This window comes from Sus scrofa, chromosome 3 (genome assembly GCF_054392235.1).
Source record: "Sus scrofa isolate SSC_HxYL_T2T_F1_AM1 chromosome 3, Sscrofa_HxYL_maternal_Yorkshire_Landrace_v2.0, whole genome shotgun sequence".
Classification (NCBI taxonomy): Eukaryota; Metazoa; Chordata; class Mammalia; order Artiodactyla; family Suidae; genus Sus; species Sus scrofa.
In genome coordinates this window covers 108,440,437-108,468,091 of record NC_139385.1, presented here as the reverse complement: position 1 = coordinate 108,468,091, position 27,655 = coordinate 108,440,437, and the positions used below count along the sequence as shown (strand labels likewise).

At 37.4% G+C, this 27,655-nt stretch overlaps 1 protein-coding gene across 2 annotated transcripts in view; it reads left to right on the top strand.

Annotated features, from left to right (window-relative positions):
- The window catches only part of PPM1B (protein phosphatase, Mg2+/Mn2+ dependent 1B), an 82,266-nt gene that overhangs the window by 43,248 nt on the left and 11,363 nt on the right, over nucleotides 1–27,655 (top strand). For both annotated transcript variants that reach the window (XM_085019390.1, XM_003125179.5), the window contains exons 2-5: nucleotides 6,317–7,176; nucleotides 13,099–13,216; nucleotides 24,047–24,158; nucleotides 24,541–24,598. In XM_085019390.1, coding sequence (XP_084875516.1) covers nucleotides 6,331–7,176; nucleotides 13,099–13,216; nucleotides 24,047–24,158; nucleotides 24,541–24,598 — 1,134 coding nt within the window. In that variant the 5' untranslated portion in view covers nucleotides 6,317–6,330. The remainder of the gene's footprint in view (nucleotides 1–6,316; nucleotides 7,177–13,098; nucleotides 13,217–24,046; nucleotides 24,159–24,540; nucleotides 24,599–27,655) is intronic.

Genomic DNA, 27,655 nt, shown 5'->3' with positions numbered 1-27,655 from the left:
TTTTGTTCCTCAGGATTGCTTTGGCAGTTCTTGGTTTTTTATGGTTCCGTATAAATTTTTGAATTGTTTGTTCTAGGTCTGTGAAAAATGTCATGGGTAATTTGATAGTGATTGCATTGAATTTGTAGATTGCTTTGATTAGTTTGACCATTTTAACTTTACTAATTCTTCCAGTCCAGAAGCATGGACTATCTTTCCGTTTCTTTGAATCCTTTTTAATTTCCTTGATTAATGCTTTATAGTTCTCAGCATGTAAATCTTTCTCCTCCTTGGTCAGGTTTATTCCTAGGTATTTAATTTTGGGGGGTGTGATTTTAAAAGGTATTGTGTTTTTATAGTCCTTTTCTAATACTTCATTGTTAGTATACAGAAATGCAACCAATTTCTGAATGTTGATCTTGTACCTTGCAACTCTGCTGAATTCATTGATCAGTTTGAGTAGTTTTTGTATGGAGTCCTTAGGGTTTTATAGTATCATGTCATCTGCATACAGTGACAGTTTTACCTCTTCTCTTCTAACTTGGGTACCTTTTATTTCTTTTGTTTGTATGATTGCTGTGGCTAGGACTTCCAATACTATGTTGGTTAAGAACGGTAAGAGTGGGCATCCTCGCTCCAGATTTGAGTGGGAAGGCTTTTCAGCTTTTCTCCATTGAGTATTATATTTTGCTGTGGGTTTGTCATTAATGGCTTTGATTATGTTAAGGTATGTTCCTTCTGTACTCACTTTGGTAAGAGTTTTTATCATGAATGGATTGGACTTTGTCAGATGCTTTTTCTGCATCTATTGAGATGATCATGTGGTTTTTGACTTTTCTTTTGTTAATGTAGTGTATGATGTTGATTGATTTGCATATGTTGAACCATCTTTGTGAACCTGGGATGAATCCCACTTGGTTGTGGTGTATGATCTTTTTTGTTAAGTTGGATTAAATTCAGTTGGATTCAGTTGGCTAAAATTTTATTGAGAATTTTTGTGTATATTCATCAATGATATTGGCCTATAATTTCTTTTTTGGTAGTATCTTTGTCTGGTTTTGGTATTAGGGTGATGGAGGCTTCATAGAATGTCTTTGGGAATATTCCTTCTCATTCAACCTTTTGGAAAGTCAGATTTGTTCTTCTAGGTGAAAAGCAGTTATTCTTGGTTGGGTTTGCTTCTTGCTCAGACAGAAAGGGGATGGCACGTTTTTGAGTTCTCCGTGATTCTAAGATAAGTAGACAAGGAACATCTCACTCAGTAGGAAATAATGTTATTCTTAGAATTTTAGTGCTTCTGCTTTACTCCTTGAAATGCTCTTGTGCACACACATGCGCACACACAAATACCTTGTACCTTGCTACTCTTCTGAATTCATTGATCAGTTTGAGTAGTTTTTGTATGGAGTCCTTAGGGTTTTATAGTATCATGTCATCTGCATACAGTGACAGTTTTACCTCTTCTCTTTAACCATACCAAATTAATTGTGCTCTTACTCTTCTTTTGGTCTTTATATGTGCTGACTAAAAATTCCTTCTCCCATTTCCATGTTTTTGGTCTCAGTTTAAATTTCTTCCTTTGGAAAAATTTTAACTACGTAAGACCTTTTTCTTGACATCTCTTCTTGGCATTACTTATGCTTAATCCATTATGTCCCCTGTATTCCAGTGTGCCTTCATAACCTAAGCACTGGTCTTTATCTGCCACCAGACTATACATTCCTTTAGGAAAGGGGCATCTTATTCCTAGTACCTAATACTATAGAGCCTGGCATGTAGTGGGCACTCAGAAAATGCTTGAATGAGTGACTATTGTACTGTTGTTAAAGTACTTTGAAAGTATTACTGTGTCAGATACAAGTATGTATAATTTATTGCTATATTTTATGCATTGATTGCAAATGAACATTTTAATGTTATTTTTTAATTTTGGCAATTCTTTTTTAAAATTTTTCTTTCTTTCTCTTTTTTCTTTTTTTTTTCTTTTTAGGTCCACATTCGCAGCATATGAAGGTTCCCAAGCTAGGGGTCGAATTGGAGCTATAGCTGCCAGCCTACACCACAGCCACAGCAATACCAGATCTGAGCCGTGTCTGTGACCTGCACCACAGCTCATGGCAACACTGGATCCTTAACCCACTGAGCAAGGCCAGGGGTTGAACTCGAAACCTCATGGTTCCTAGTCGGATTCGTTTCCACTGAGCTACAACAGGAACTCTCCTTCTAAAAAATTTTTTGCTGAGCCTGTGACATGCAGAGGTTCCCAGGCCAGGGTTTGAAGCCACAGCAGTGACAACACCAAAACCTTAACTGCTAAGCCACCAGTGAACTCCTAAATGATAAGTTTTAGAATCAGCCCAGAATGAAATGCTATATAATATGTGAGCAAATATGGAAACTTTTAAGTGATTTTTAAAATGTGGTTGCTTAAAGTGATTTAAGCAAATTACTTAAATAAAAAAGCCAGTAATCCCCTGGTCTTTTGTGCATGAGAACTCCTTTTAAAATATTGTTTCTCAGATTACTTTGCAGTGCAATTACTATGTACCATTGACTAAGAAAGTAAATAATAACATCATGCTACTATGGGTTCAATAATGTATTTTTCTCAAGAAGGCGATGGAAGAAGACAGATGTGCAGAGAACGTTGTTTATTCAGTTTTTAGTTGATGCTTGCTATGCACATATTCTCAGTCTTGTAAAACTCTTAGGCCCACAGAGTTGTGACTGTGCAGGAACATCCATCCATTTTAGTATTAATTTTCTAAAAATTAGAACCTCAGTGTATTGCCTTTCATTTTGAAAAAAGCACATTAAATTCAGTGCAGTGATTCATACTGACTTCCCCCTGCTGTTAGTATGTCAGATGGGCTGGTGAGAGATCCTAACAAAGGGTAGAGTCTTTTGTATTCATCCTTGTATCACATTGAAGTTTACATGCGATTACATTGATTTCCATGTGATCTAGTTTTAACTAAAGTGTCTTCAAAAAATGAGCAAGTCGGACTTTCCTGGTGACTCAGTGGGTTAAGCAGCCAGTGTTGTCACTGCTGTGGCTGTGGTTGCCATTGTAGCGCAGGTTTGATCCCTGGCCCAGGAACCTCCACATACCCTCCCCCCCCAAAAAAATGAGCAAGTGACTGTAAAAGATTTCTATCAAAAATTAGATTGATGATAATTATAAGAAAACACATATAAGCATACAGCATAAAAAAACGTTAGAACTTCTAACATAATAACCCCAGTACGGGCTTTTATTAGGGTGTAAAAACTGTGATATAATCAAATCTGAAATACCAACCTCTCAAAAAAATTTAAGCGTATGAAGTATAATTTTAAGTATGGATATTTATTTATTATTGTTGAAACCATACTTCACCCAAGTGTACAGTGTAGCTTGACATGTATCTAAATGATACATGGAATCATAGCAAGTTAGAGGGCATTTTAAAAATATGCATTCTGAGGATTAAAAACTAACCTTTATGAGTTATGAGTTTTTTCACCAGAGGTGTTTGATGAAGCCATACAACATTCAATATAGTACTTTGTAATTAAATTTAGTAAAATTTTATAAATATTTGCAAGGCCCTTTGAAGTTTCTAGTGGAATAATAAAAGACAGAATGCATACCATTGGGGGAACACTAGTTTTTGCTGCCTTGGTCAGAATGACTGAAATAGTACAGAGAACATATGGCCAAAAATTAAAGTCCATTCCTTTGTCATCAAATGCCTTTGGAACACATAGTAAACATTGCAGAGTTTTGGAAACCAGTATCAGAACAACACATGTCCTGGGAGATGCTTTAAGGTTATAATATAGGTGTAACATACTTCCTATTAATATTTGCTAAGTTTTGTTTCAGTAATAAAGTCTGTTTTGAGGGGGAATGAAGGGCAAAAGCAAAGAGATGCTAGACAAGTGTATGTTCTCAATAGTAAATGCATTTGTAGTAAAGATAACCTTTTATGGAAGAAAAATCACAGTCACTTAAGGTGAAAATAGTTCACTGCATCATTCACAGGAAACTTAATGCAGCAAAGAAATTGAACTAGGAGTTCAAAGATGGTAGGGTATCATCAATGTAGTTAATTTCGTAAAAATAAGACCTTTAACTTTTAAAATCTAGTGAGTTCTTTACAGTGGTGATACCAAAATATGCAGATGCTCAAAATACCTTATAGAAAATGTACAACCTTCCCGAATACTTGGTCATTTTTTTAGCCACCCCACAGCATATGGAGTTCCTGGGCCAGGGATCAGATCTGAGCCACAGTTTCAGCCTACACCGCAGCTGCAGCAACACCAGATGCTTTAACCCACTGTGCTGGCCAGGGATTGAACTTGCATCCTGGTGTTGCAGAGTCACCACTGATCCTGTTGAGCCATAGTGAGAACTCCCTCCCTGAAGACTTTCCATTGAAGACCCCTCCTTCCTTTTATCCTTTCTTTATTCCTAAATTAAAAACAAATTTGAAAGTAGACATTTCTAAACTCTTTTTTAAAATTTTCTCAATGGAGGAGCGCTTGTGAATTTTGAACCTATTTGTTGAAATGTGAGACAGCAGCACCTTAATTGAAAAAAACATTAAGATAATGGAAGTGACAGTAGATTTTTTTTTTTTATTGTTGGTAGTTGGGATTGAAAAGTGGTAGATAAATAGTTTATTTGCCTTTAGGTATCTTAGTAATGTGTAAGATTTTTCAGATGAAATAGGCATTAAAACAAATCATTATATCAAAGTATTAAACCAATGTGCTAAAAAAAATATATTCTGGAGTTCCTGTTGTGGCTCAGTGGCAGCAAACCTGACTAGTATCTATGAGGGTGCGGGTTTGAGCCTCACCTTGCTCAGTGGGTTAAGGATCTGGTGTTGCAATGAGCTGCAGTGTAGGTCGAACATGCGGCTTAGATCTGGCATCGCTGTGGCTATGGTGTAGGCTGGCAGCTACAGCTCCAATTCAACCTCTAGCCTGGGAACTTCCGTATGTTATGGGTGTGGCCCTAAAAAGACCCCCCCCAAAAAAGCACATTCTATTACAATGTTCTCAATACAAAAAAAAATTTTGCATTTTACTTGAAAGTAATTTTGATTAATATGTAAAGTCTTAGCCTTTCAAAAATTCTTTATATATTTTGTATATAACTTATTAGTACAATATTACATATAACTCATGAAAATTATAAAATTGCTGTCATTTATAAATATATATTGTTGTTCATTGGGTTTTTACAGTAGAAATACAAAGTTTGTTATAAAGTTGGGTAACAGAGCTGAAGAGGATATCTCACAAAGATACCTGAATCCAAATGAAAATTAATTGATCTAGATAGTGTTTTCGTTAAAATGTATATGAAAATGTAGTATCTCTTTAGTCACCAGCATGCTTTTTTAATGATTCCTTCCAAGATCTACTGAAAAAAAAAAAAAAAGTCTTCGGGTATGGGGATAGGGCCATGGAATCTGCATTTTGAGAAAATAATAACAGCAAACATGGTATTTACTATGTCTCAAGCACTATTCTAAGTACTATATATTATATTAACTTACTCTTAGGAGTTCTCATTTGTGGTGCAGTGTAAACGAATCCGACTATCATCCTTGAGGATTCGGAATCGATCCCTGGCTTCGCTCAGTGGGTCAGGGACCTGGCATTGCTGTGAACTGTGGTGTAGGTCGAAAGCGCAGCTGGGATCCCGTGTGGCTGTGGCGTAGGCTGGCAGCTGCAGCTCTGATTTGACCCCTAGCCTGGGAACGTGCATGTGTCGCAAATGTGGCCCTAAAAAGCAAAAAAAAAAAAAACCCCAAACAAACAAACAACTTCACTGCAGCCCTGTCAAGTAGTAGGTACTACTGTTGTTATGCCCATTTGTCAGGGGAAGAATTCGAAGTACAGGTGACTAAGGAACTTACTCAAGGTCACACCGCTAGCAAGTGTCAGGGCCAGGATTGTGTGTGAAGACATTCCAGGGTACTCATTCCCACTACCCCAGTTCAAGTCACGGCTTAACTAGGTTTTGTTTCTCGGTTTTCCTTTCTCCTAGAACTGGAGTTTTCACCTTGCTGTACATACAGACCAACAGAGAGGCTTTTTAAAGAAGATGCTGATATCTGGGTCCCACCCCCCAGAGCTTCTAACATGCTAGGATTGAGAGACCACTGTTCTAGATGTACAGGGAAATTTTCTTGGTTTCTTTTTTGTTGTTGTTCCAATAAATTTGGATCATCCTGAAAAATATACTTGAGATTAGGGTTGCTAGAAAATAGTTGGACTGTTATAGCTACCTGCTCTATCAAGTTTAACGTGTAACACAATGTTTTTTTCCTTTCAGATTCATTACTAAACATGGGTGCATTTTTGGATAAACCCAAAACTGAGAAACATAATGCTCATGGTGCTGGGAATGGTTTACGTTATGGCCTGAGCAGCATGCAAGGCTGGAGAGTGGAAATGGAAGATGCACATACAGCTGTTGTAGGTATTCCTCACGGCTTGGAAGACTGGTCATTTTTTGCAGTTTATGATGGTCATGCTGGATCCCGAGTAGCAAATTATTGCTCCACACACTTACTAGAACACATCACTAATAACGAAGACTTCAGGGCAGCTGGAAAATCAGGATCTGCTCTTGAGCCTTCCGTGGAAAACGTCAAGAATGGCATCAGAACTGGCTTTTTGAAAATCGATGAATACATGCGTAACTTTTCAGACCTCAGAAATGGCATGGACAGGAGCGGTTCGACTGCAGTGGGAGTTATGATTTCCCCTAAGCATATCTACTTCATCAACTGTGGCGACTCACGAGCTGTTCTCTATAGGAATGGACAAGTCTGCTTTTCTACCCAGGATCACAAACCTTGCAACCCAAGGGAGAAGGAGCGAATCCAAAATGCAGGAGGCAGTGTAATGATACAGCGTGTTAATGGTTCATTAGCGGTGTCTCGTGCTCTGGGGGACTATGATTACAAGTGTGTTGATGGCAAGGGCCCAACAGAACAACTTGTTTCTCCAGAGCCTGAGGTTTATGAAATTTTAAGAGCAGAAGAGGATGAATTTATCATCTTGGCTTGTGATGGGATCTGGGATGTTATGAGTAATGAGGAGCTCTGTGAATTTGTTAAATCTAGGCTTGAGGTATCTGATGACCTGGAAAATGTGTGCAATTGGGTAGTGGACACTTGTTTACATAAGGTATGTAAGTCTTTTTGCTATAATTAAAATACCCTCTTAATTTCGAAAAGGCATGGTAAGTAAAATTAAGCAAACTTAAAGTTTTAAAGATTTTAATGTTTTCATTAAGGAAGACCATATATTTTAAAATTATTAAAATTATTTTCTTCACCAGAAATAACACTTTTTAAAAAAAATTTTTGATTTTTGGCCATCCTCTTTTGTCTCAACCTTCTAATTTGAAAATTAAGTTTAATAAATTTGTGGCATTTGTTGTCATTTAATTACTTTATGGCTTATTGTGGCAGAGCTATCTATACAGAATTGTGACTTTTAATTCAAATTCTCAACATTGGTAATAGCTATCTTATTTTTGATTATGAAGCAGTTTGATGAAATATAGAGAATATGATTCTATATTAGAAATACAAAGATCAAGAGCCACATAAGGTATTAAGTATACCAGAAACTGTTTTGTAGTTTAGTTCTGATCCTACTAGCAGCTAAGACAAAAAAAGTAAAAGTTATGTATTTCTTATTATGTAATAAAAGAAGCTTTTTCCTAGCAATAAAATCTGAAAAGAATTTACATGTGACTATATACATAATGTATGGCATGGTAGGTAATATCTTTTTTTCATATAGATAGTTTTATCATCACTTTTTAAAAACAAGTCATCAAATTCAATCTTGTTAAGAATTCCTATGGAACACTAAAGTTTAATTTTTATTTGTAATATTTTATGAATCTTAACTTGATGCAATAATGGAGGGGGATCCAAACTAATAGATAAAAATTTCCTTGATGTCTTTAAAATATTCAGTAGTTTTAAGTGGATTTTTGACAGTGTCTCTTTAGCAGTCAATTAAAATTATCTGGCCAGTGTCTAAAATGTGTAAGTATTCTGTGACTAATTGAAAAGATAACAAGGTAAAACTAACCTTTGGTTATGTGATACAAAGGTTTTGACTGACTTATCTGTCTAGATTAGAGCCATTCTGTTTCCTCACCATGTAAGTTGCTGTGGAAGATACAGGCGTAGCCAAAAAGTTTTTCAAAGAATCTCTGAGTCTGTGGAAATGCCCAGGCTTTATTGAAGTATCCACTTACTTTCTATAGAATGGGAAAAGCCAGCTTCAAAAAGAGAAAATTTAAGGGCAGTTGGGAGCTTTTTTTCTGAAAGGATTTTAATGATAGTGCCTCTAGAACTTCTGGGTTTTGTTTGTTTTAAAGCACATTGTACCTTTTTTTCTTCTCCGGATGAATTAAGTACAGAAATGTTGATGGTTGTCAGTGATTGAATAGTAAGTGGTTCTCAAAATGTCTTTCTCCTTGGATTCTAAATGGAGAATTTCTGACCTGGAGCTTTTTGAGGCAAAAAGCAAGCATGTTTTTTGCATAACTAGGACGTGAAAACACCATTTCCCCTGAATACCAAGAAAAGAAATTAAGTTTTTGTTATTGGGGGGGAAAAACCCAGATACTCCAGCATATATGTAAAAATCCAGGTAATACAGAAGATAAGAAGAAACACTCAAAAATTTTACCACCCACCTAAATGGGTTATTTTCATTGTTGTGGTTTACCTTTCCAGTCCTTTTTTCTGCCTCTGAATGGGTATGTTTTTATAAAAATGACATCATTATACTTGTTATTCTATAATCTGCTTTATCATTTAACAATATATTGTAGAGAGAGCTCATGTCTATGTGTATTGATTGACATCATTTTTCATAGTTGCATAGCAAAATGACATGTAGTTTTGAAAGAATAGCCAGAAATCTGTTACTTCTGTAATTTGGAGTAAGGAAAAGTTTATGTATAAAATAGGTAGGTAACAAGGACCTACTGTATAGCGCAGGGAAGTCTATTCACTACCACTGTGTTTGCTATATATCCTTCCAAGTAGTTCTCTGTGTTTATTCATACAAATAATATAACAAGATTTTATTTCCCTTTTTTGTTTTTTGCTTCTTATAGAAACATCATGCTATTCATGTTACTTTGGCACTTGCTTTTTTTTTTAAATCATAAAAGTCAATATTCAATTATATTAAATTGTTTTTTTTAAGTATAGTTAGATTTCCCTTGATTCAGTTTATATATCACCTATTAGAAGCTTATTTACTTTAAACACGAGATAATACCTCATAGTTGGATTACATTGAGGGGAAATTAATAATGTTTTCCAAAGGCAGTATTAATCCAAATTATTGATTAAAATGTGGAAAATGTACTGGAATACCCCTCAAAATAATTGTACAGCTCAAAGTCAGGTGTTTTTCCATTATGGTTTTCAGAAAATATAATCATAGACAATGTAAAAATAGACATAGATAATATTAGAGTGGGGTATGGCTGGATGTTTTGAAGTAGGGAAGAGAAGGATGGAAAAGTACAGTAAATGTGGTGTAGAAATTCTTTGTTCATGGTCCCTGGGTATCTCAGTAATTTTTTTTTTCTGCAGTGCTCCTTAGCCATGTTAATGTGTAGCAGTTATGAGTAATAAGTTGTTAGATCCAAACTTCAGTATACATGTCTTAACAAATAATACACATATATTGTGTATTTATTTCATTCTTCTTTTACATACAGGTACATACTAATGAGATGTTACATCCTAATGAGATGTTGAGTATTGCCATGTTTGCTCCCCAGTTAAAATATCTCCACAAGCACACTCTGGCACTCTGGGGCTTCTTGGCACACTGCTTAGAACCATGGATTTAGTATTAGAACACAGACTTTGGAACCACATCATTGGGCTTTAAGTTATGCTATGCCCCTTGGTATGAATTTGGGCAAAGCTCTGGTTTCTTCATCTTATAAAATAGGCATAGTAATATCTTCTTCCTGGAGTTATTGAGAATAAAGCTTTTAACAAGTGCCTGAATGGTATCTGGTTTACAGTCCACAATAAATTTTAGTTCTTTTGATGATGGAAGAGGTAGATTTGTATGGAGGAAATATAGGTTCAAACAGTAAGGTAGTGGTGGAAGAATGCTCAATTCTTTTTTTTTTTTTTTTTTTTTTGCCATTTTCTTGGGCTGCTCCCGCAGCATGTGGAGGTTCCCAGGCTAGGGGTCAAATCGGAGCTGTAGCCGCCGGCCTACGCCAGAGCCACAGCAACGCGGGATCCGAGCCGTGTCTGCAACCTACACCACAGCTCATGGCAACACCGGATCCTTAACCCACTGAGCAAGGCCAGGAATCGAACCCGCAACCTCATGGTTCCTAGTCAGATTAGCTAACCACTGAGCCACGATGGAAACTCCTGAATTGAGTATTCTTGAAAGTAAGGATAGGATTCATTTTTCACAGTTAGGTGAGAATTTGGTCTTTGCCTTAAGCTTGGCTGTTTTTTGAACTATATGTAAAGGAGATAACTACAATGAGTGTCAGGTTTAAAAAATGAAGAATACTTATGATTCATGTATCAGATTCTCATTTACTTTGGGTAGTGATGGACATTCTATTTCATATTCTGTAAAACTTGGTCCAGGACACTTCTTTGTAACCTTGCAGCATTCAACGTTAAAAGTAACCGCATCAAATTATTTTTGATTAATCTTGGATACCCTTACTTATGGCAGGGGCATTGGCTACTTTGACTTATAACTGCCTATTAAAGCTCTGATTTCTTAGAGTACCATTGCTGTGGTATTGTCAACATTAAAAAAGAAAAAAAGGTTTCAAAATAATTTTAAACATCTGGCCAATCACTGTAATTCAAGCTGATTTTTTTGCCCCCCCCCCTTTTTTTAGGGCCACACCCACAGCACATGGAAGTTGGGGTCGAATCAGAGCTACAGCTGCCGGCCTAAGCCACAGACATAGCAATGCAGGGTCTGAGCCTTGTCTGCAACCCACACCACAGCTCATGGCAACACTGGATCCCTAAGCCACTGAGGCGAGGTCAGGGGTTGAACCTGCATCTTCATGGTTACTAGTCAGGTTCATTACTGCTGTGCCACAGTGGGAACTCCAAGCTGATTTTTTTAAATCACATTTCATTTCTAGACTTACCAAAAAATTTATACTGATTATGCAGGGGTAATATCTCTCTAGAAAACTGAAGAGGCATAAAGGGAAGCATTTTTTTCAATTCCTATATAAAACTATTGAAATACACTCATACCTTGTGTTTAAGGGGAAAATCATCTTTATGTAGAAGTAGAAACACTATCTTTGAAGTCACACATGCTGAAGTGTCAATGTAAATTATTTCCTTTAAATACCTTTGGGTACTTAAACTTCTTGAAACTATCTTTTAGTTAATTTTCCAAACATTGGGGTGTATGTTTTATAACATTCTGTGTTTTATAAAAATCTAAGGCATTTGTTTAACCATTCCATATTTGTGGCCAAAGATTCTATTTGTTATCAAACTACAGAATGGTTAGTGGAAACTAGATTTCTAAAAGTATAAAATGTTAATTTTGTTTATTCATAAAATTGCTCTAAAAAACTATTGGTATTCAAGTGGTGCTTGATTATTCTTGAATATCTGTGGTATAAAGTTTTTGCCTAACCTGAATTTATAGAGTAAATCCTGATTGAACCATAGGGTATATATGTGGAAGGTATGTGCGTGTGTTCATTGATACACACACACACACGCATATGAATATATAGATTATTAAGTCATTATGAAAGTTTTGGTGGGTATCATTAAGGAGTAGAATTCACTTGGGCCAATTTGTAAATTCTGATTTTTTTGAGAATCTCATTATATACTCATAATGATTCTTTCTACTAAAGCATAAGAATCTCTGGAGAGAGTTTCTCCATTTGTAACCTTCTTAAGACCCAACTTTTACTGCCTTCAGACTTTGCTCCATTGAGTGTTAGGATGTGGTGGCAGAAGTTCTTCAAGGACTGCCTATCTTTGGCTGTGTCATGTGGGTCCCAAAAAGGTGGCAAGCCTTCACGAAACAGCGCCTGCCTAGATTCTGGCCAGAATGGCTAAAAAGAGTAGTACAGGTGTGGCCTTGGCTGTTTTCACTTGGGTTGGCAAATACCACTTCCATTGACTTAAGTTTTTAGAGTGGTGAATGGGAGGTGGGGATAAAAGGAGTTAAGAGAAATCACTATTGCATGAACAGTTCCATTCTGTTCCTAGAGACTCAGTTAAAGTAATACACCCGTAGTAAAAGTAATGAGACAGTGTTTTAAATTTATTGCTTAGAGTCTCACAGTAATAGAGTAGTATGTATTCTTTGTTTCCTTAGTAATATAGGTCTTTTGTGATGGTGTGTTTAGAAAGGCAGCAATAAAATTTGTCCATAAATTAGCAGTTTTAGCTGCTTGTACAAATCCTGACACTATTTGTCATTCTATATAAACAGTCTGATGTCATTTCTTTAAAAGTTATTAATCTGACAGTAGTGTATCTCAGTCGACCAGTTTCATTCCATTGTTTGATGCTGTACCTTCAGAACAGTTTTCAGTTTAACTTCTCTGTTGTTCAGTTTAATGTCTTTGTATCGTAATGATCAGTAGTTTTCAGCAGTGTCAGTTCAATAGAATTTCAGTGGCATTGCTCTGATGAAGGTTGATTAGCTAGGAAAAAATGGTGTATTTCTTTGGGAGGGTGCATTTTGGGCTTAAGTCACTTTGTGAATATGCGATCCTGAGTGGGAAACAGTTTAGAAATTTTAATATGCATAAATATATCTTCATTTCTCAGGTTGTAGAACGGTGGTGAATAAGAAGAGGTACACAGAATCAAAAGTCATATAAAGTAATAACAGATCTACCCATCCTTGTTTCTTTAGGGTGTGCTTCAGATAGTTCTTTGGAATGAAAATGCATGTGTTGAAGGTGTACATTCTGGATGATTAAATAAATAATTGCTTAATGTAATTAACTGTTTTGAAATAAATAATGGAAAGTTAGTAGACTACAGAAATACAATTTCTTTTTCTTTTTCTAATATACAGGGAAGTCGAGATAACATGAGTATTGTACTAGTTTGCTTTTCAAATGCCCCCAAGGTCTCAGATGAAGCAATGAGAAAAGACTCAGAATTGGATAAGTACTTGGAATCACGGGTGGAAGGTAAGAAAGATGCTTTCTAATTTATTTTAAGAAGGAAAATAAAAATGTTATTCCTTGTTTATCAAATAGTTCTTCAACATTTTCCTAACGTTTTTGAGCTAAAGATCCATTATTATTCAGGAATGAGGGAGAGGAGAAGCTAGTCTCTTTAGTTTCGACATAATTGCTAATTCGTTTGGGTTTAAATCTATCGTCCTAGTCATGTACATATGTTCCATCTATTTTTCTTTTTGATTAGTCAGTATTTTCTATTGCATTTCATTCCTGCATTTGCTTATTATACATTCTTTTAAAAATTCTTTTAATGGGTACCCTAGTAGAGTATATATGTTAGAGACTGTGACAGGATCCCCAACCTAATACTTCATTTTAATTTTATATGTCTTATTTTTTAGGTAATAAAATTACTTTTTATGAATTTTCGTTATGTTGGTCTTTTTATTTATTTTGCCTTGATGTCATTCTTACAAAGTTCTTTCCTCAGTTCAGGGTTACATATTGACCTATGTTTTCCTAATGCTTTTATTGCTTGATTATTATCATTTTTAATAGTTAATTTGGATGATATAATTATTTAATTAATGGATGGTGTATTCAGCTTGTTGAATTTGGCCTATTATGAGTCATGTTTTAGTTGTATGGTAGCTATAGTAATTGGTAAGAATTTTGAAATATGAAGATTTGTAATTTCCAAAGGAAAACTACATTCTTTTGTGGATTCGCAGAGGGGGCCAGATTTAGCTTTGCTAGTTTTAAATCTTATCTATTATACACCCTAAACAAGGTGCATAAAGGTTTTGTTTTTGTTGGTCTGCAATTTCTTCAGCTCTGAATTGTCAGTGCGTTCTGTTTTCAGGATATTAGAAAAATAAGAAACATGTGAGAACACTTTGAAGACTTTATCAGAGGCACTCATTCCTGTTGATAATATCATAATTAAGAGGCGCTGTTTATAGGAGTTTTTACTAACATTTTCTGATAAGCTCTAGTGTATCTGGGTAGAGGACTGCTGGCTCAAATTTATCAGAGGGCAATAAGAATTTTCCTATTGTTTCTTCATTCACAAAAAAGAAACTAGATAATTTTCATTTGGGGAAGAACTCTACAATCTAGTCAATCTGTTATGTGATTTCAACCAACTTGCCAAACCTCTTAAGGTTCCAGTTTCTTTATTGTGAACTAAAACCACCAGCCATACAGTTGTTTAAATAAATAAATGAAGAGTTCTCTTGTGGTGCAGTGGGTTAAGGATCCAGCATTGTGACTGCAGCGTCTTGGGCCACTGCTATGGCATAGGTTCGATCCCAGCCCTGGGAACTTCTATATGCTGCAGCCAAAAAAAAAAAAAAAAGAAAAAAAAATAAAGAAATGGAGATAAATTTGTTAGATACCTGGTATGGTGCCTGGCATGTGAATTCACAGAAACTGTAACTTTCATTAACACTTCTGTAACAGCTAAATTTTAATTTCTTAAATGTGTGATCAGTTCAGCTCAATATGGGTTGTTCACATTTAATATTAACTTTCTTCTGTATAGCTTTTTTTTCCCCACTAGGTTTCAATTTATTTTAAAAACATTTTATTATAGTTGATTTACTAGGCTCTGTCAGTTTATGCCGTACAACAAAGTGGCCCAACCATACATATATACATATATACATATACACATATATATATATATATATATTCTTTTTCTCACGTTATCCTCCATCATGTTCCATCACAAGTGGCTAGGTGTATTTCCCCATGCTATACAGCAGTATAACACTGCTTATCCACTCAGATTCAATAGTTTGCATCTACTAACGCCAAACTCCCGGTCCATCCCACTCGCTCCCCCTGCCGCTTAACAATCACAAGTCAGTTCTCCAAGTCCATGAGTTTGTTTCTTGTCTGTAGACAGGTTCATTTGGGCTGTTTATTAGATTCCAGATATAAGTGATATCATGTGGTATTTGTCTTTCTCTTTCTGACTTTTTCACTTAGTATGAGAGTCTCTAGTTCCATCCATGTTGCTGCAAGTGGCATTATTCTGTTCTTTTTATGGCTGAGTAGTATTCCATTGTGTATATACACCACATCTTCTTAATCCATTCATTTGTCAGTGGAGATTAGGTCATTTCCATGTCTTGGCTATTGTGTATAGTGCTATTATGAACATACAGGTGCGTGTATCGTTTTCAATTAAATTTTTGTCTGGATATATGCCCAGGAGTGGGATTGCTGGGTCATATGGTAGTTCTGTTTAGTTTTCTGAGGTACCTCCGTACTGTTTTCCATAGTGGTTATACCAATTTACATTCCCGCCAACAATGAAGGAGGGTGCCCTTTGCTCCACACCCTCTCCAACATTTGTTATTTGTTGACTTATTAATGATGGCCATTCTGACTGGTGTGAGGTGGTACCTCATAGGAGTTTTGATTTGCATTTCTCTAATGATTAGTGATGTCGAGCATTTTTTCATGTGCCTGTTGCCCATTTGTATGTATTCTTTGGAGAAGAGTCTATTCAGGTCTTCTGCCCATTTTTCAGTCCCGGCCCTGGGACCTTCTACCTGCCGTGGCAAATTGGGTTTTTGGGTTTTTTATTTTTGAGTTGTATAAATTGTATATTTTAGAGATTAAGCCCTTGTCAATTGCATTGTTTGAAACTATTTTCTCCCATTCTGTAGGTTCTCTCTTTGTTTTTGGTTTTTTTTTCATGGTTTCCTTTGCTGTGCATTGGAAACATTGGTTTGTTTTTGGTTTTTATTTCTATTGCTTTGGGAGACTTAAGAAAACATTTGTACGGTTGATGTCAGAGAATGTTTTGCCTATGTTTTCTTCTAGAAGTTTTATGGTGTCTTATATTTAAGTCTTTAAGCCATTTTGAGTTTATTTTTGCGCATGGTGTGAAGGTGTGTTCTAGTTTCATTCAGTTTCCATTCAGCTGTCCAGCTTTCCCAGAACCACTTGCTGTTTTTTTGTTCTTGCTGTTTTTTGTCCTTTGAGGGCTGCACCTGTGGCATATGGAAGTTCCCAGGCTAGGGCTCGAATCCGAACTACAGCTGCTGGGTTATGCTACAGCCACAGCAACACTGGATCGAGCCACATCTGTGACCTACACCACAGCTCACAGCAACACTGGATCTTTAACCCACTGAGCGAGGCTTGGGATTGAACCTGCATCCTCATGGATACTACTTGGGTTCGTTGAATGCTGAGCCACGATAGAAACTCCCCCAGAACCACTTTCTGAAGAGACTGTCTTTTCCCCATTTTATACTCTTTTTTTTAATTACTCAATGAATTTATTACATTTATAGTTATACAATGATCATCAAAATCCAATTTTATAGGATTTCCATCCCACACCCCCAGTGCATCCCCCCCATCCCCCAACCTATCTCCTTTGGAAACCTTAAGTCTTTCAGAGCCTGTGAGTCAGTATCTGTTCTGCAAAGAAGTTCATTCTGTCCTTTTTTCAGATTCCACATGTCAGTCATAGCATTTGATGTTGGTGTCTCATTGCCTGACTGACTTCACTTAGCACAATAATTTCTATGTCCATCCATGTTGCTAAAAATTCTGGTATTTCGTTCCTTTTAATGGCTGAGTAATATTCCATTGTGTGTATGTATCACATCTTGGTCCACTCCTCTGTTGATGGACATTTAGGTTGTTTCCATGTCTTGGCTGTTGAAAATAGTGCTGCAGTGAACATCGGAGTACATGTGTCTTTTCGCGTCATCATTTTCCCTGGATAGATGCCCAGGAGTGGGATTGCTGGATCAAATGGTAGTTCTATTTTTAGTTTTCTGAGGCATCTCCTTACTGTTTTCCACAGTGGTTGCACCAAGTAACAATCCCACCAACAGTGTACTAGGGTTCCTTTTTCCCCACACCCTCTCCAGTACTTATTGTTTGTAGACATTTTGATGATGGCCATTCTGGCTGGTGTAAGGTGGTACCTCATAGTGGTTTTGATTTGCATTTCTCAAATAATGAGTTATGTTGCATGTCTTTTTATGTGTTTGCTGGCCATCTGTATGTCTTCTTTGGAGAACTGTCTGTTTAGATCTTCTGCCCATTTTTGGATGGGGTTGTTTGTTTTTTTGGTATGGAGCTGCAGAAGTTGTTTATAAATTTCGGAAATGAATCCCTTGTCAGTTGATTCATTTGCAAAGATTTTCTCCCATTCTGTAGGCTGTCTTTTTGTGTTGTTTAGGGTTTCCTTTGCTGTGCAGAAACTTTTAAGTTTGATTAGGTCCCATTTGTTTATTTTTGTTTTTACTGTCATCACTCTAGGAGGTGGATCTGAGAAGATGCTGCTGTTGTTTATGTCAGAGAGTGTTTGGCCTATGTTTTCCTCTAAGAGTTTTATAGTGTCTGGTCTTATATCTAGGTCTTTAATGCATTTGGGGTTTATTTTTGTGTATGATGTTGGGGAGTGTTCTGATTTCATTCTTTTCCATGTGGCCATCCAGTTTTCCCAGCACCAATTATTGAACAAGCTGTCTTTTCTCCAGTGTATATTCTTGTCTCCTTTGTCACAGATTAGTTGACTCTAGGGGTGTGGGTTTAATTCTGGGATTTCTATCCTGTTCCACTGATCTATATTTCTGTCTTTGTACCAGTACCATGCAGTTTTGATGACTGTTGCTTTGTAGTATAGTCTGAAGTCCGGGAGCCTGATTCTTCCAGCTCCATTTTTCTTTTTCAGGATGTCTTTGGCTATTCTGGGTCTTTTGTGCTTCCAAACAAACTTTAAAATATTTTGCTCAAGTTCTGTGAAAAATGTCTTTGGTAATTTGATAGGGATTGCATTGAATCTGTAGATTGCCTTGGGTAGTATAGTCATTTTGATAATAGTGACTCTTCCAGTCCAAGAGCATGGTATGTCTTTCCATCTGTTTGTGTCATCTTTGATTTCTTTCAAAGATCTTTGATTTCTTTCATCAGCATCTTATAGTTTTCAGAGTACAGGTCTTTTGTCTCTTTAGGTAGGTTTATTCCTAAGTATTTTAGTCTTTTGGATGTGATGGTAAATGGGATTGCTTCCCTAATTCCTCGTTCTGATCTTTCATTGTTAGTATATAGAAATGCCATTGATTTCTGTGTATGAATTTTGTATCCTGTGACTTTGCCAAATTCATGGATGAGCTCTAACAGTTTTCTGGTAGAGTCTTCAGGATTCTCCAGGTATAGTATCATGTCATCAGCAAATAGTAATAGTTTGACTTCTTCCTTTCCAATTTGGATTCCTTTTCTTTCTTTTACTTCTCTGATTGCTGTGGCTAGGACTTCCAAAACTATGTTGAAGAGTAGTGGTGAGAGTGGACATCCTTGTCTTGTTCCTGATCTCAGTGGGAATCCTTTCAGCTTTTCACCACTGAGAATGATGTTAGCTGTGGGTTTGTCATATGTGGCCTTTACTATGTTGCAGTAGGTTCCCTCTATGCCCACTTCCTGAAGGGTTTTTATGAGAACTGGGTGTTGGATTTTGTCCAAGGCTTTTTCTGTGTCTCTTGAGAGGATCATATGGTTTTTATTCTTCAGTGTGTTGATGTGGTATATCACACTGAATGATTTGCAGGTACTGAAGAATCCTTGCATCCCTGGAATAAATCCCACTTGGTCATGATGTGCAATGCTTTTAATGTGTTGTTGGATTTGGTCTGCTAGTAGTTTGTTGAGGATTTTTGCAACTATGTTCATCAGTGAAAATTGGCCTGTAATTTTCTTTTTTTGTGGTATCTTTGTCTGGTTTTGGTATCAGGGTGATGGTGGCCTCATAGAATGAGTTTGGGAGTATCCCTTCCTCTGCAGTTTTCTGGGATAGTTTTAGAAGGATAGGGTTAGCTCTTCTCTAAATGTTTGATGGAATTCGCCTGTGAAGCCATCTGGTTCTAGACTTTTGTTTGTTGGAAATTTTTTAATCACAATTTCAATTTCAGTGCTTGTGATGGGTCCATGTATCTTTTCTATTTCATCTTGGTTTAGGCTTGGAAGAGTGTACTTTTCTAAGAATTTGTCCGTTTCTTCTAGGTTTTCCATTTAATTGGCGTAGAGTTGCATATAGTAGTCTCTTATGACCCTTTGTATTTCTGTGATGTCTGTTGTTACTTCTCCTTTTTCATTCCTAATTTTATTGATTTGAGTCCATGTTAGGGAAGTTTTCGGCTATTATCTCTTCAAATATTTTTTCCGTGCCTTTCTCTCTCTCTTCTTCTTCTGGCCCTGCTGTGATACAGATGTTGGTGCATTTAACATTGTCCTAGAGTTTTCTGAGATGCTCTTCATTTGTTTTCAATCTTTTTTCTCTTTTCTGTTCCACATCCATGATTTCGACCAATCTGTCCTCCACCTCGCTTATTCGTTCTTCTGCCTCCTGTATTCTTCTGTTAGCTGCTTCTAGTGAATTTTTTATTTCAGTTATGGTATTTTGCATCTCTTCTTGTTTCAGTTTTATATCTTGTATCTCTTTCCTCAGTGTTTCCTGTAAGTTATCCATCTTTGCCTCCAGTTTATTTCCAATGTATTGCATCATCTTTAGCATCAATAGTCTAAAGTCTTTTTCCTTGAGGCTGAGAATCTCCTGATCACTTAGCTGTTTTTCTGGGGTTTTTCTTTCTCCCTCATCTGAGTTATAGTTCTCTGTCTTTTCATTTTTATAGGTTTTTTTGGTGTGGTGTCCTTTTTAGAGATAATAGAGTTGTAGCCTCTCTTACTTCTGGTGTCTGCCCCCCTTGTGGCTGAAGTTGGTATAGGAGCTTGCTGTAGGCTTCCTGATGGGAGGGACTGATGCCTGCCCACTGGTAGGTGGAATTGATTCCTAGCTCTCTGGTGGGTGGGGCTTTGTCTCTGGGTGAGATTAGAGGAGGCTGTGTGCCTGGGGGGTCTTTAGGCAGCCTGTTTACTGATGGGCAGGACTGTGATCCTGCCTGGATTGTTGTTTGGCCTGGGGCTTCTCAGCGCTGATGGGTGGGGCCAGATTTTCCCCAAATGGCTATCTCCAGAGAAAGGCATGCTGATGACTATTCCCAAGAGCTTTGCTTCCAATGTCCTTCCCCCACAAGCCATGTTCACCTGTTTTCCTAGGAGGTCCTCCAAGAACTGCAGTCAGGTCTGACACAGATTCCTATGGAGACTTTGCTTTGCCCTGGGACCCAGTGCACGTGAAAGTCCGTGTGTGCCTTTTAAGAATGGAGTCTCCGTTTCCCCCAGTCCCATGGAGCTCCTGCACACAAGCCCCACTGGCCTTCAATGCCAGATGCTCTAGGGGCTCTTTCTCCCAGTGCCAGATCCCCACACGTGAGAGTTTGATGTGGGGCTCAGAACTCTCACTCCTATGGGTGAGTCTCTGTGAACCAGTTACTTTCCAGTCTGTGGGGCTTCCCACCCAGGAGGTATGGGGTTGCTTACATCGTGTAATTGCCCCTCCTACCTCTTGATGTGGCCTCCTCTTTTTCTTCTGGAGTGAGATATCTTTTTGAAAGTTTCTGGTCCATTTGGTTGAAGATTGCTCAGCATTTGGTTGTAAATTTTGTTATTTTTAGGAGAGAAATTGAGCTCCAGTCCTTCTATTCCACCATCTTCCCCATTTTATATTCTTGCCTCCTTAGTGAAGATTAATTGGCCGTAGGTGTCTGGATTTATTTCTGGGTTCTCTATTCTGTACCATTGTTCTGTATGTCTGTTTTTGTACCAGTACCATACTGTCTTGATTACTGTAGCTTTGTAATGTCTGAAGTTTGGGAGAGTTATACCTCCTGCTTGGTTTTTGCGGGTCAGGATTGCTGTGGCAATTCTGGGTCTTTTATGGATCTATATAAATTTTGGGATTGTTTGTTCTAGTTCTGTGGAAAATGTCATGGGTAATTTGATAGGGATTTCATTGAATCTGTAGATTGCTTTGGGTAGTATGGTCCTTTTAACAATATCAGTTCTTCCAGCCTAGGAGCATGGAATATCTTTCTATTTCTTTCTTTCTTTCTTTTTTTTTTTTTTTTTGTCTTTTTGCTATTTCTTTGGGCCGCTCCTGCGGCATATGGAGGTTCCCAGGCTAGGGGTCGAATAGGAGCTGTAGCTGCCAGCCTACGCCGGAGCCACAGCAACGCGGGATCCGAGCCGCGTCTGCAACCTACACCACAGCTCACGGCAACTCCGGATCGTTAACCCACTGAGCAAGGGCAGGGACCGAACCCGCAACCTCATGGTTCCTAGTCGGATTCGTTAACCACTGCGCCACGACGGGAACTCCTCTTTCTATTTCTTTGAATCCTCTTTAATGTCCTTGATTATAGAGGGTGGTTTTTTTTGTTTTTTGTTTTTGAGGTTTTATAGTTGATTTACATTGTTCTGTCAGTTTCTGCTATACAACAAAGTGATCCAGTCATACATACATACACATTCTTTCTCTCACTGTCCTCCATTATGCTGATTATAGTTTTTAACTTAACAAAATATTGATCTCAGGGGCCTGTTGCAGATACTTGATGATAATCGTTCAATCAAAGAAGACTTTAAAATCCTTGGAAAAGCAGCCACTACAAATCAATATGCTTGGTACTTCTTTTTTATAAGGTAGTGTCCTTCAAGAGTGCTGTATTCCTGTTCGGGCTTTAAATCATTAAAATTTTGAGGCGAAAGCGTTCTGGTGTATTGGCAAATCTGTGTATGTATTTTTAGTTGGAGTGTACAAGGGAGGTGTAATGCTAAATAGGAAATAGCCTTTAATTTAAATTGGTTAATTAGCTATTTGGTGAATGCCTTTCACGTGTATTCATTTCTTCAGCTGTCCCTGAGGATGTAGCAGAAAACAAAGCAAAGGGGTGTATATTTTAGTTGAGCCATGTGTGTGTGTGTATTAACAGAAGAAAAACAGAACAGTAAGCAGGTAAAATTGGTTAGGAAGTTATCTGTGAGGAAAGACATTTGAGCAGATATCTATATGAGAGAACTCTCCAGGGAGGGAGCATTCCAACAAAGGGCACAGCAAAGACTGAGGAGCAAATGTGCTTAGAGTGTGTGGCTGAATTCGAATGAGCTGGTAGAAAAGTAAGACTAAGGTTGCTAAGAAGCAGATCATGTAAAGCTCTGCAGACCCAAAATGAGGACTTGAGACTTTATTCAAATGGTGATGAGAAGTCATCCAGAGATTTTGAGTGCAAGAGTGACTTAACCTGACTTTTTTAAAAAGAATCTCTCAGTTACTGTGTGAAGAAATAGTAAAGAGGGGACAAGAGAGGAAGCCATGAGACCAGTTAGGAATCATATAGTAATTCAGGTGGCAGATAATGGTGGAGGATTGGACTCCAGTAGCAGTAGTGGAGGGATGTGAATGTGGTAAAGCACCAGCAGACTGCAGTGGTTCTCAAATGGGGGGGATTTTGTCCACCTTGAGACACATGGCAATGTCTGGAGACAGTAGTGGTCTCATAACTGAGAGGGTGTCACTGGCATCTAGTGAGTGAGGCCAGGATGTTGCTTAACATTCTGCAGTGCACAGGGCATTCACAGTAAAACTTTGTCTGTAATGTCCATAGTGCTGAGGTTGAGAAACCCTATGCTGTAGAGATATAAGTGTAAGGTGGAAAAATCAGTCCTTCCCTCAGGAAACGTGCAGTCTGTGATCTGGGAGACATTGTGTCCAGTGCAAGTATGTAGCAGTACACCTACTCCAGGCTTGGATCCGAGAAGACTTTGAGAAAGTGACATATAAAGTTGAAACCTAGAGGATGAATACAGCTTAACCACAGAGGGGTTGGTTGGATTGATATAAAGAGTGTTCCAAACCAAGAGAGGAAGTACATGTGAAAATCTAGAGGTGGAGAAGACTTTGAATAGCACCTTTGGAGATCCAGGGAGGAGCCGGGGAGGAGCTGGATGAGAGTGGTGAAAGTCAAGGTCACAGTGAAGGCCTTGTCGAGGGAGGCATGGTAAACAGTTTGGATTTTGAATCTTGAGGGCTGCCTAGAACCAGGACAGTTGTTTGTTGTTATTGTCTTAGACGTAAATTGCCATTGTCTGATTTTCAAGGTTGTATCTTGATACTAGCCAAATAATTGTTTTAAAAATCTTTTCCACACATTATAAACATAAGTGGAACATGTAAGTGTTTTCTTTTGCTCCCAAGTATTAGCAAGTTCTCAGATTTATTTCCCTTTTTTGTTTTCTGTAAATTGTGGAATATAACTATTTAAGTACCAAAAACCTATAAACCAAATTTTTTTTTCTTTTCTTTTTTGGCCACCCCTCAGCATATGAAGTTCCGGAGCTAGGGATCAGATCCAAGCCACAGCTGTGACTTATGCTGCAGTTGCAGCAATGCCAGATCCTTTAACCCATCATATCTGACCCACAGTTGTAACCTTTGCTGCAGCTGCAGCAGTGCCAGAGCCTTTAACCCACTGTGCCAGGCCAGGGATAGAACCTGTGTCCTGGTGCTGCAGAGACACTGCTGATTCCGTTGTGCCACAGCAGAAACTCCTGTAAAACAAATTTTAATTTTCCCTTTTCTCCTTATAATCTTTACCCATACATTGCTTTTGTTTTCCTGTAATTGCAACAAGTAATATCTTTTCTGTTTTCACATAAAATAGATGAGAATTGTTTTTCCATGTGGCTATATCCCTTTATGGACATTTAATTTGTTCCAATTTTGCTTTCATGAATAATGCTAGAAGGAGTGTATGCAATTAACTTTTTATCTTTTTCTCTTCCTTGTGTGATCATAAGGTAATACTTTTTATATTTTAAAATAGGGTACTAACAAATAGTACCTCTTATTTCACTTTGTGAATACCGAGTTACCACATTAATTTGGGAACTCTTTTTAAAAACCTACAGAAATTATGGAGAAGTCTGGTGAGGAAGGAATGCCTGATCTTGCCCATGTCATGCGCATCTTGTCTGCCGAAAATATCCCAAATTTGCCTCCTGGGGGAGGTCTTGCTGGCAAGTAAGTAGAACAAAGAGAACTAATTTTGACTTCACTTATAATTAGTAATTAAATAATTTTAATTTAAGAAGTACATCAATTATCTAAAGATGAAATGAGTTGATAGTTCTTATATTAGAGAATAACTCTAAAATTTCATTTAAAAGAGATTTTGTAAAAGGAATTGTTTGTTACACTCTTTGAGGATGAAGGTCCTTCTTTAAATTAAAACAAGTTAGATTATGCAGGATCAGATTATGAGTGAAGTGCAGAAAACTATTCTTGGCCAGTATTTAGTGCAGTAATTAATTTCTGAGTGTAGTCAAGATATGAAGTGTTATGTTAAATACACAGAAGCTTAACAATTGTATATAACTTAAAACTAAAGCATAATTTTTTTTAGGCGCAATGTTATTGAAGCTGTTTATAGTAGGCTGAATCCACATAGAGAAAGTGATGGGGTAAGTTTTATTTTATTTCTTAAGTATTTTGGATAATTTTATAATATAAATAGTTTTATAATATAAATACTAGATACGAATGCATTCGCACAATGAAATCTGTAATACATTATGACTGCTTTTCATTTCAAAGGAGTAAGTTAAAGTTTCAGGAAGTGTATTAGAGTAGAGGTGAAGTTCTGTTGTGTAGGTAGGTTTATTGTCACTTCATGGACATCAGATACCTTTCTGTGTGGGCTTCACTTATTTCCTCCCTGTGTGTCTGCCTTTCCTTCTTCTTTTCCCTTAAATCTTAATTTTGAGGCAAAGAATGTGCTTTTCACTGCCTCACTTTCTCCTCCAGCAGGCTGCTCCCATCTCTGGAAGTTAGTGATAGTGACTTAGTTATGGTTTTAAAGACCAGACCTCGCAGTGTCCCTCTGTGCCAGTTGAACACTTGAGCATGATTTGTGTATAATATTCTTGTTGTGCTGTGGGTGTATGTGTTGCACTGGGATAACTGTTTTTGCTGTACCCTGCTGCGCTGCATCAGAGCCAAACTCTTTGTCCCTTTACTTTTCCTTAGAAATACTGAGCTGTCACCTATTACTCTGTAGGGTTTTGGATTTATTTCAGTACTGGTACCAGGAGACAAAACAGTGTCCTTTTCAAAAAAAAAAAAAAAAAAAAAAAAAATTGCCCTACATTTCACAGTCAGTAACTCAAGTAAGTGTCTTCTCATAGAGTTTTCAAGTTTTGGGACATCTAAAAATGAGTGACTTTTAACATGCGTGCTTCAAAGATTAAAGGGAGCCAAGCTAAGTAATGAAACTTGTTGAAAAGAAACAGACTCATCCTCCAAGTTTCTGGCTTCTCTTGGCAGGTTTTGAGGGAGAAATCAGCCACTGCTAGAAATTCTGTATCATCTCAACTGCATTGTTTTCTGCGGTTCATTATTGCATAGCAATGTCATAATTTCTTTTTACTTAGCAATCAAAATTATACTGACAAAGAAGGAAATTTTACAATTAATATTAGTTAATTAGTTTTTGTTAGTTGAATAAAAGTGATACTATGTATTGTTTGTAACAGAATTTATACCTTGGTCTAGAGCAGTGACTCTGAGTCTTTCTTTTGGGGCCAGTACTTCAGAATATTAAGAGTTGTATCCAAATCTGTGGAAGTTCATTTAAAAATTAAGATATACGATGCATTTAAAGCAGCCTAAACCAAACAAATGAGGATAGGATATTGATAACAAGGACAGGATAGTGATAGAACTAAAAAGATGGTGGTGATTGGGAGGTAGAATAAAGAAAAGTTTACCTCCTTAGCTAGATTATAGGTTCCCTACAGCATCCACCACCAAGGTTAGGGGAAATAAACCCTCAAATAATTACTGATTCATTATTAGCCATGTAAGTACTCCTGTTTCCTCATATGCTTGAAAGTGCAAAGTGTGTAATAGGAAAAATTTATTTCGTAATATACTTGCTGGATTTCCTGGTTTTCCCAGAGAGTTGACACCTTTTATTCCCAAAAAAGGGGGGTGTTATAACCCCAAATTTCTGTTTAACATATACCAAGGATGAATTTTAAATAGAAAAATACTTACATGTAGTAGCTATATAAGCAGAGAATAAATAGGCAACAGGACTATGATACTCAGAAGAAATGCTCAGGATATAAAGCTGGCCTTAAATATGATTATTATATGGCTGTATAAAGAGATGTATCATCAATCTCACACACACACACACACACACACACACACACACACACAAAAGCTTTCTAGGACCAAACACTGACAGTCTACTGTGTAGTGAATTGGTGTGGGAGGAGACCGCAAAGCATAAGGCATGGGCACCTACCCCTGCTCTCAATACAGCTTGCAATGTAGATAAAATCACACAAGTTAGATAATAAAAAGGTTTCACGTCATTCACTAAAGAACAAAAAGAAACGACAATATACAGAATGTGATTAATTGCCACGTGAACAGTGATTGCTTGGAAAGTCAGATTTTCAGAGAAAAGATTGGATTTGAAGAATGGTTTGAATGGCAGAAATGAAAAGAGGAGGAGAATTCAAGTGGATGGGAGAGGCAGGAACAAAGCTGAAAGAGAGGGCATCATTTTGGCCAGCGTAGAGGACTGCTAGGATAAAAAATTACAATTTAGGATACCAGAAGTATTTTTCAAGAGACTGGGGATGCCTTTTGAACTTTGTATTTTAGAGTGAGAAGCCAACATCTATTTGCAACATTAGAATGATAGACTTTGGAGTTCCTGTGGCCTAGCAGTTAAGGATTCAGCATTGTCACTGCTGTGGCGTAGGTTTAGTCCCTGGCCCAGGAACTTCCCCATACTACCAGGGTGCCCCCCACCCCAAAAAAAAGACGAATGGAATGATAGATTCAAGGGAGTATCTGTAGTAGTTTAATCTGTTAGAAACACATGATTAAAGAGACGCTGAAATACGATAAGTCTAAATTCATCATTAGCAGATGTGTGGATTAGAGAAACTTTCCTCTTTATTGTAAAAACTCACTTTTGAAGCCTAGAATCCTGTTTTGAGAAACATTACCCTTTCAGAACAATCACAACCTTAGAAAAATGTTGGCCCACAATCACAAGTAGTAGACATATATTTAAAAATACAAAAGAAACAAAAAAAGAAATTATAAATATTTGAGTAAATTCTTAGCTTGACCTGCAGTGAGTTAGGCACAGAAGTGCTCCATAAATGGTTCTCAACTTGGTTAGAACTGTGCCATGTGCAAGATGCTGCCAGCAGGTACACAGTGGCAGGAGCTGAGATAGTTAACTTGCAGAATGAGAAAGACAAAAGTGTGGTAGAAATACAAAGGAGGAGACAGTTGGGAGGTGTTATGAAAAAATGTTTAGGAGTTCCCGTTGTGGCTCAGTGGTTAACGAATCCAACTAAGAACCATGAGGTTACAGGTTCGATCCCTGGCCTTGCTCAGTGGGTTAAGGATCCAGAGTTGCCGTGAGCTGTGGTGTAGGTCACAGACGCAGCTTGGATCCCGAGTTGCTGTGGCTCTGGCGTAGGCCGGTG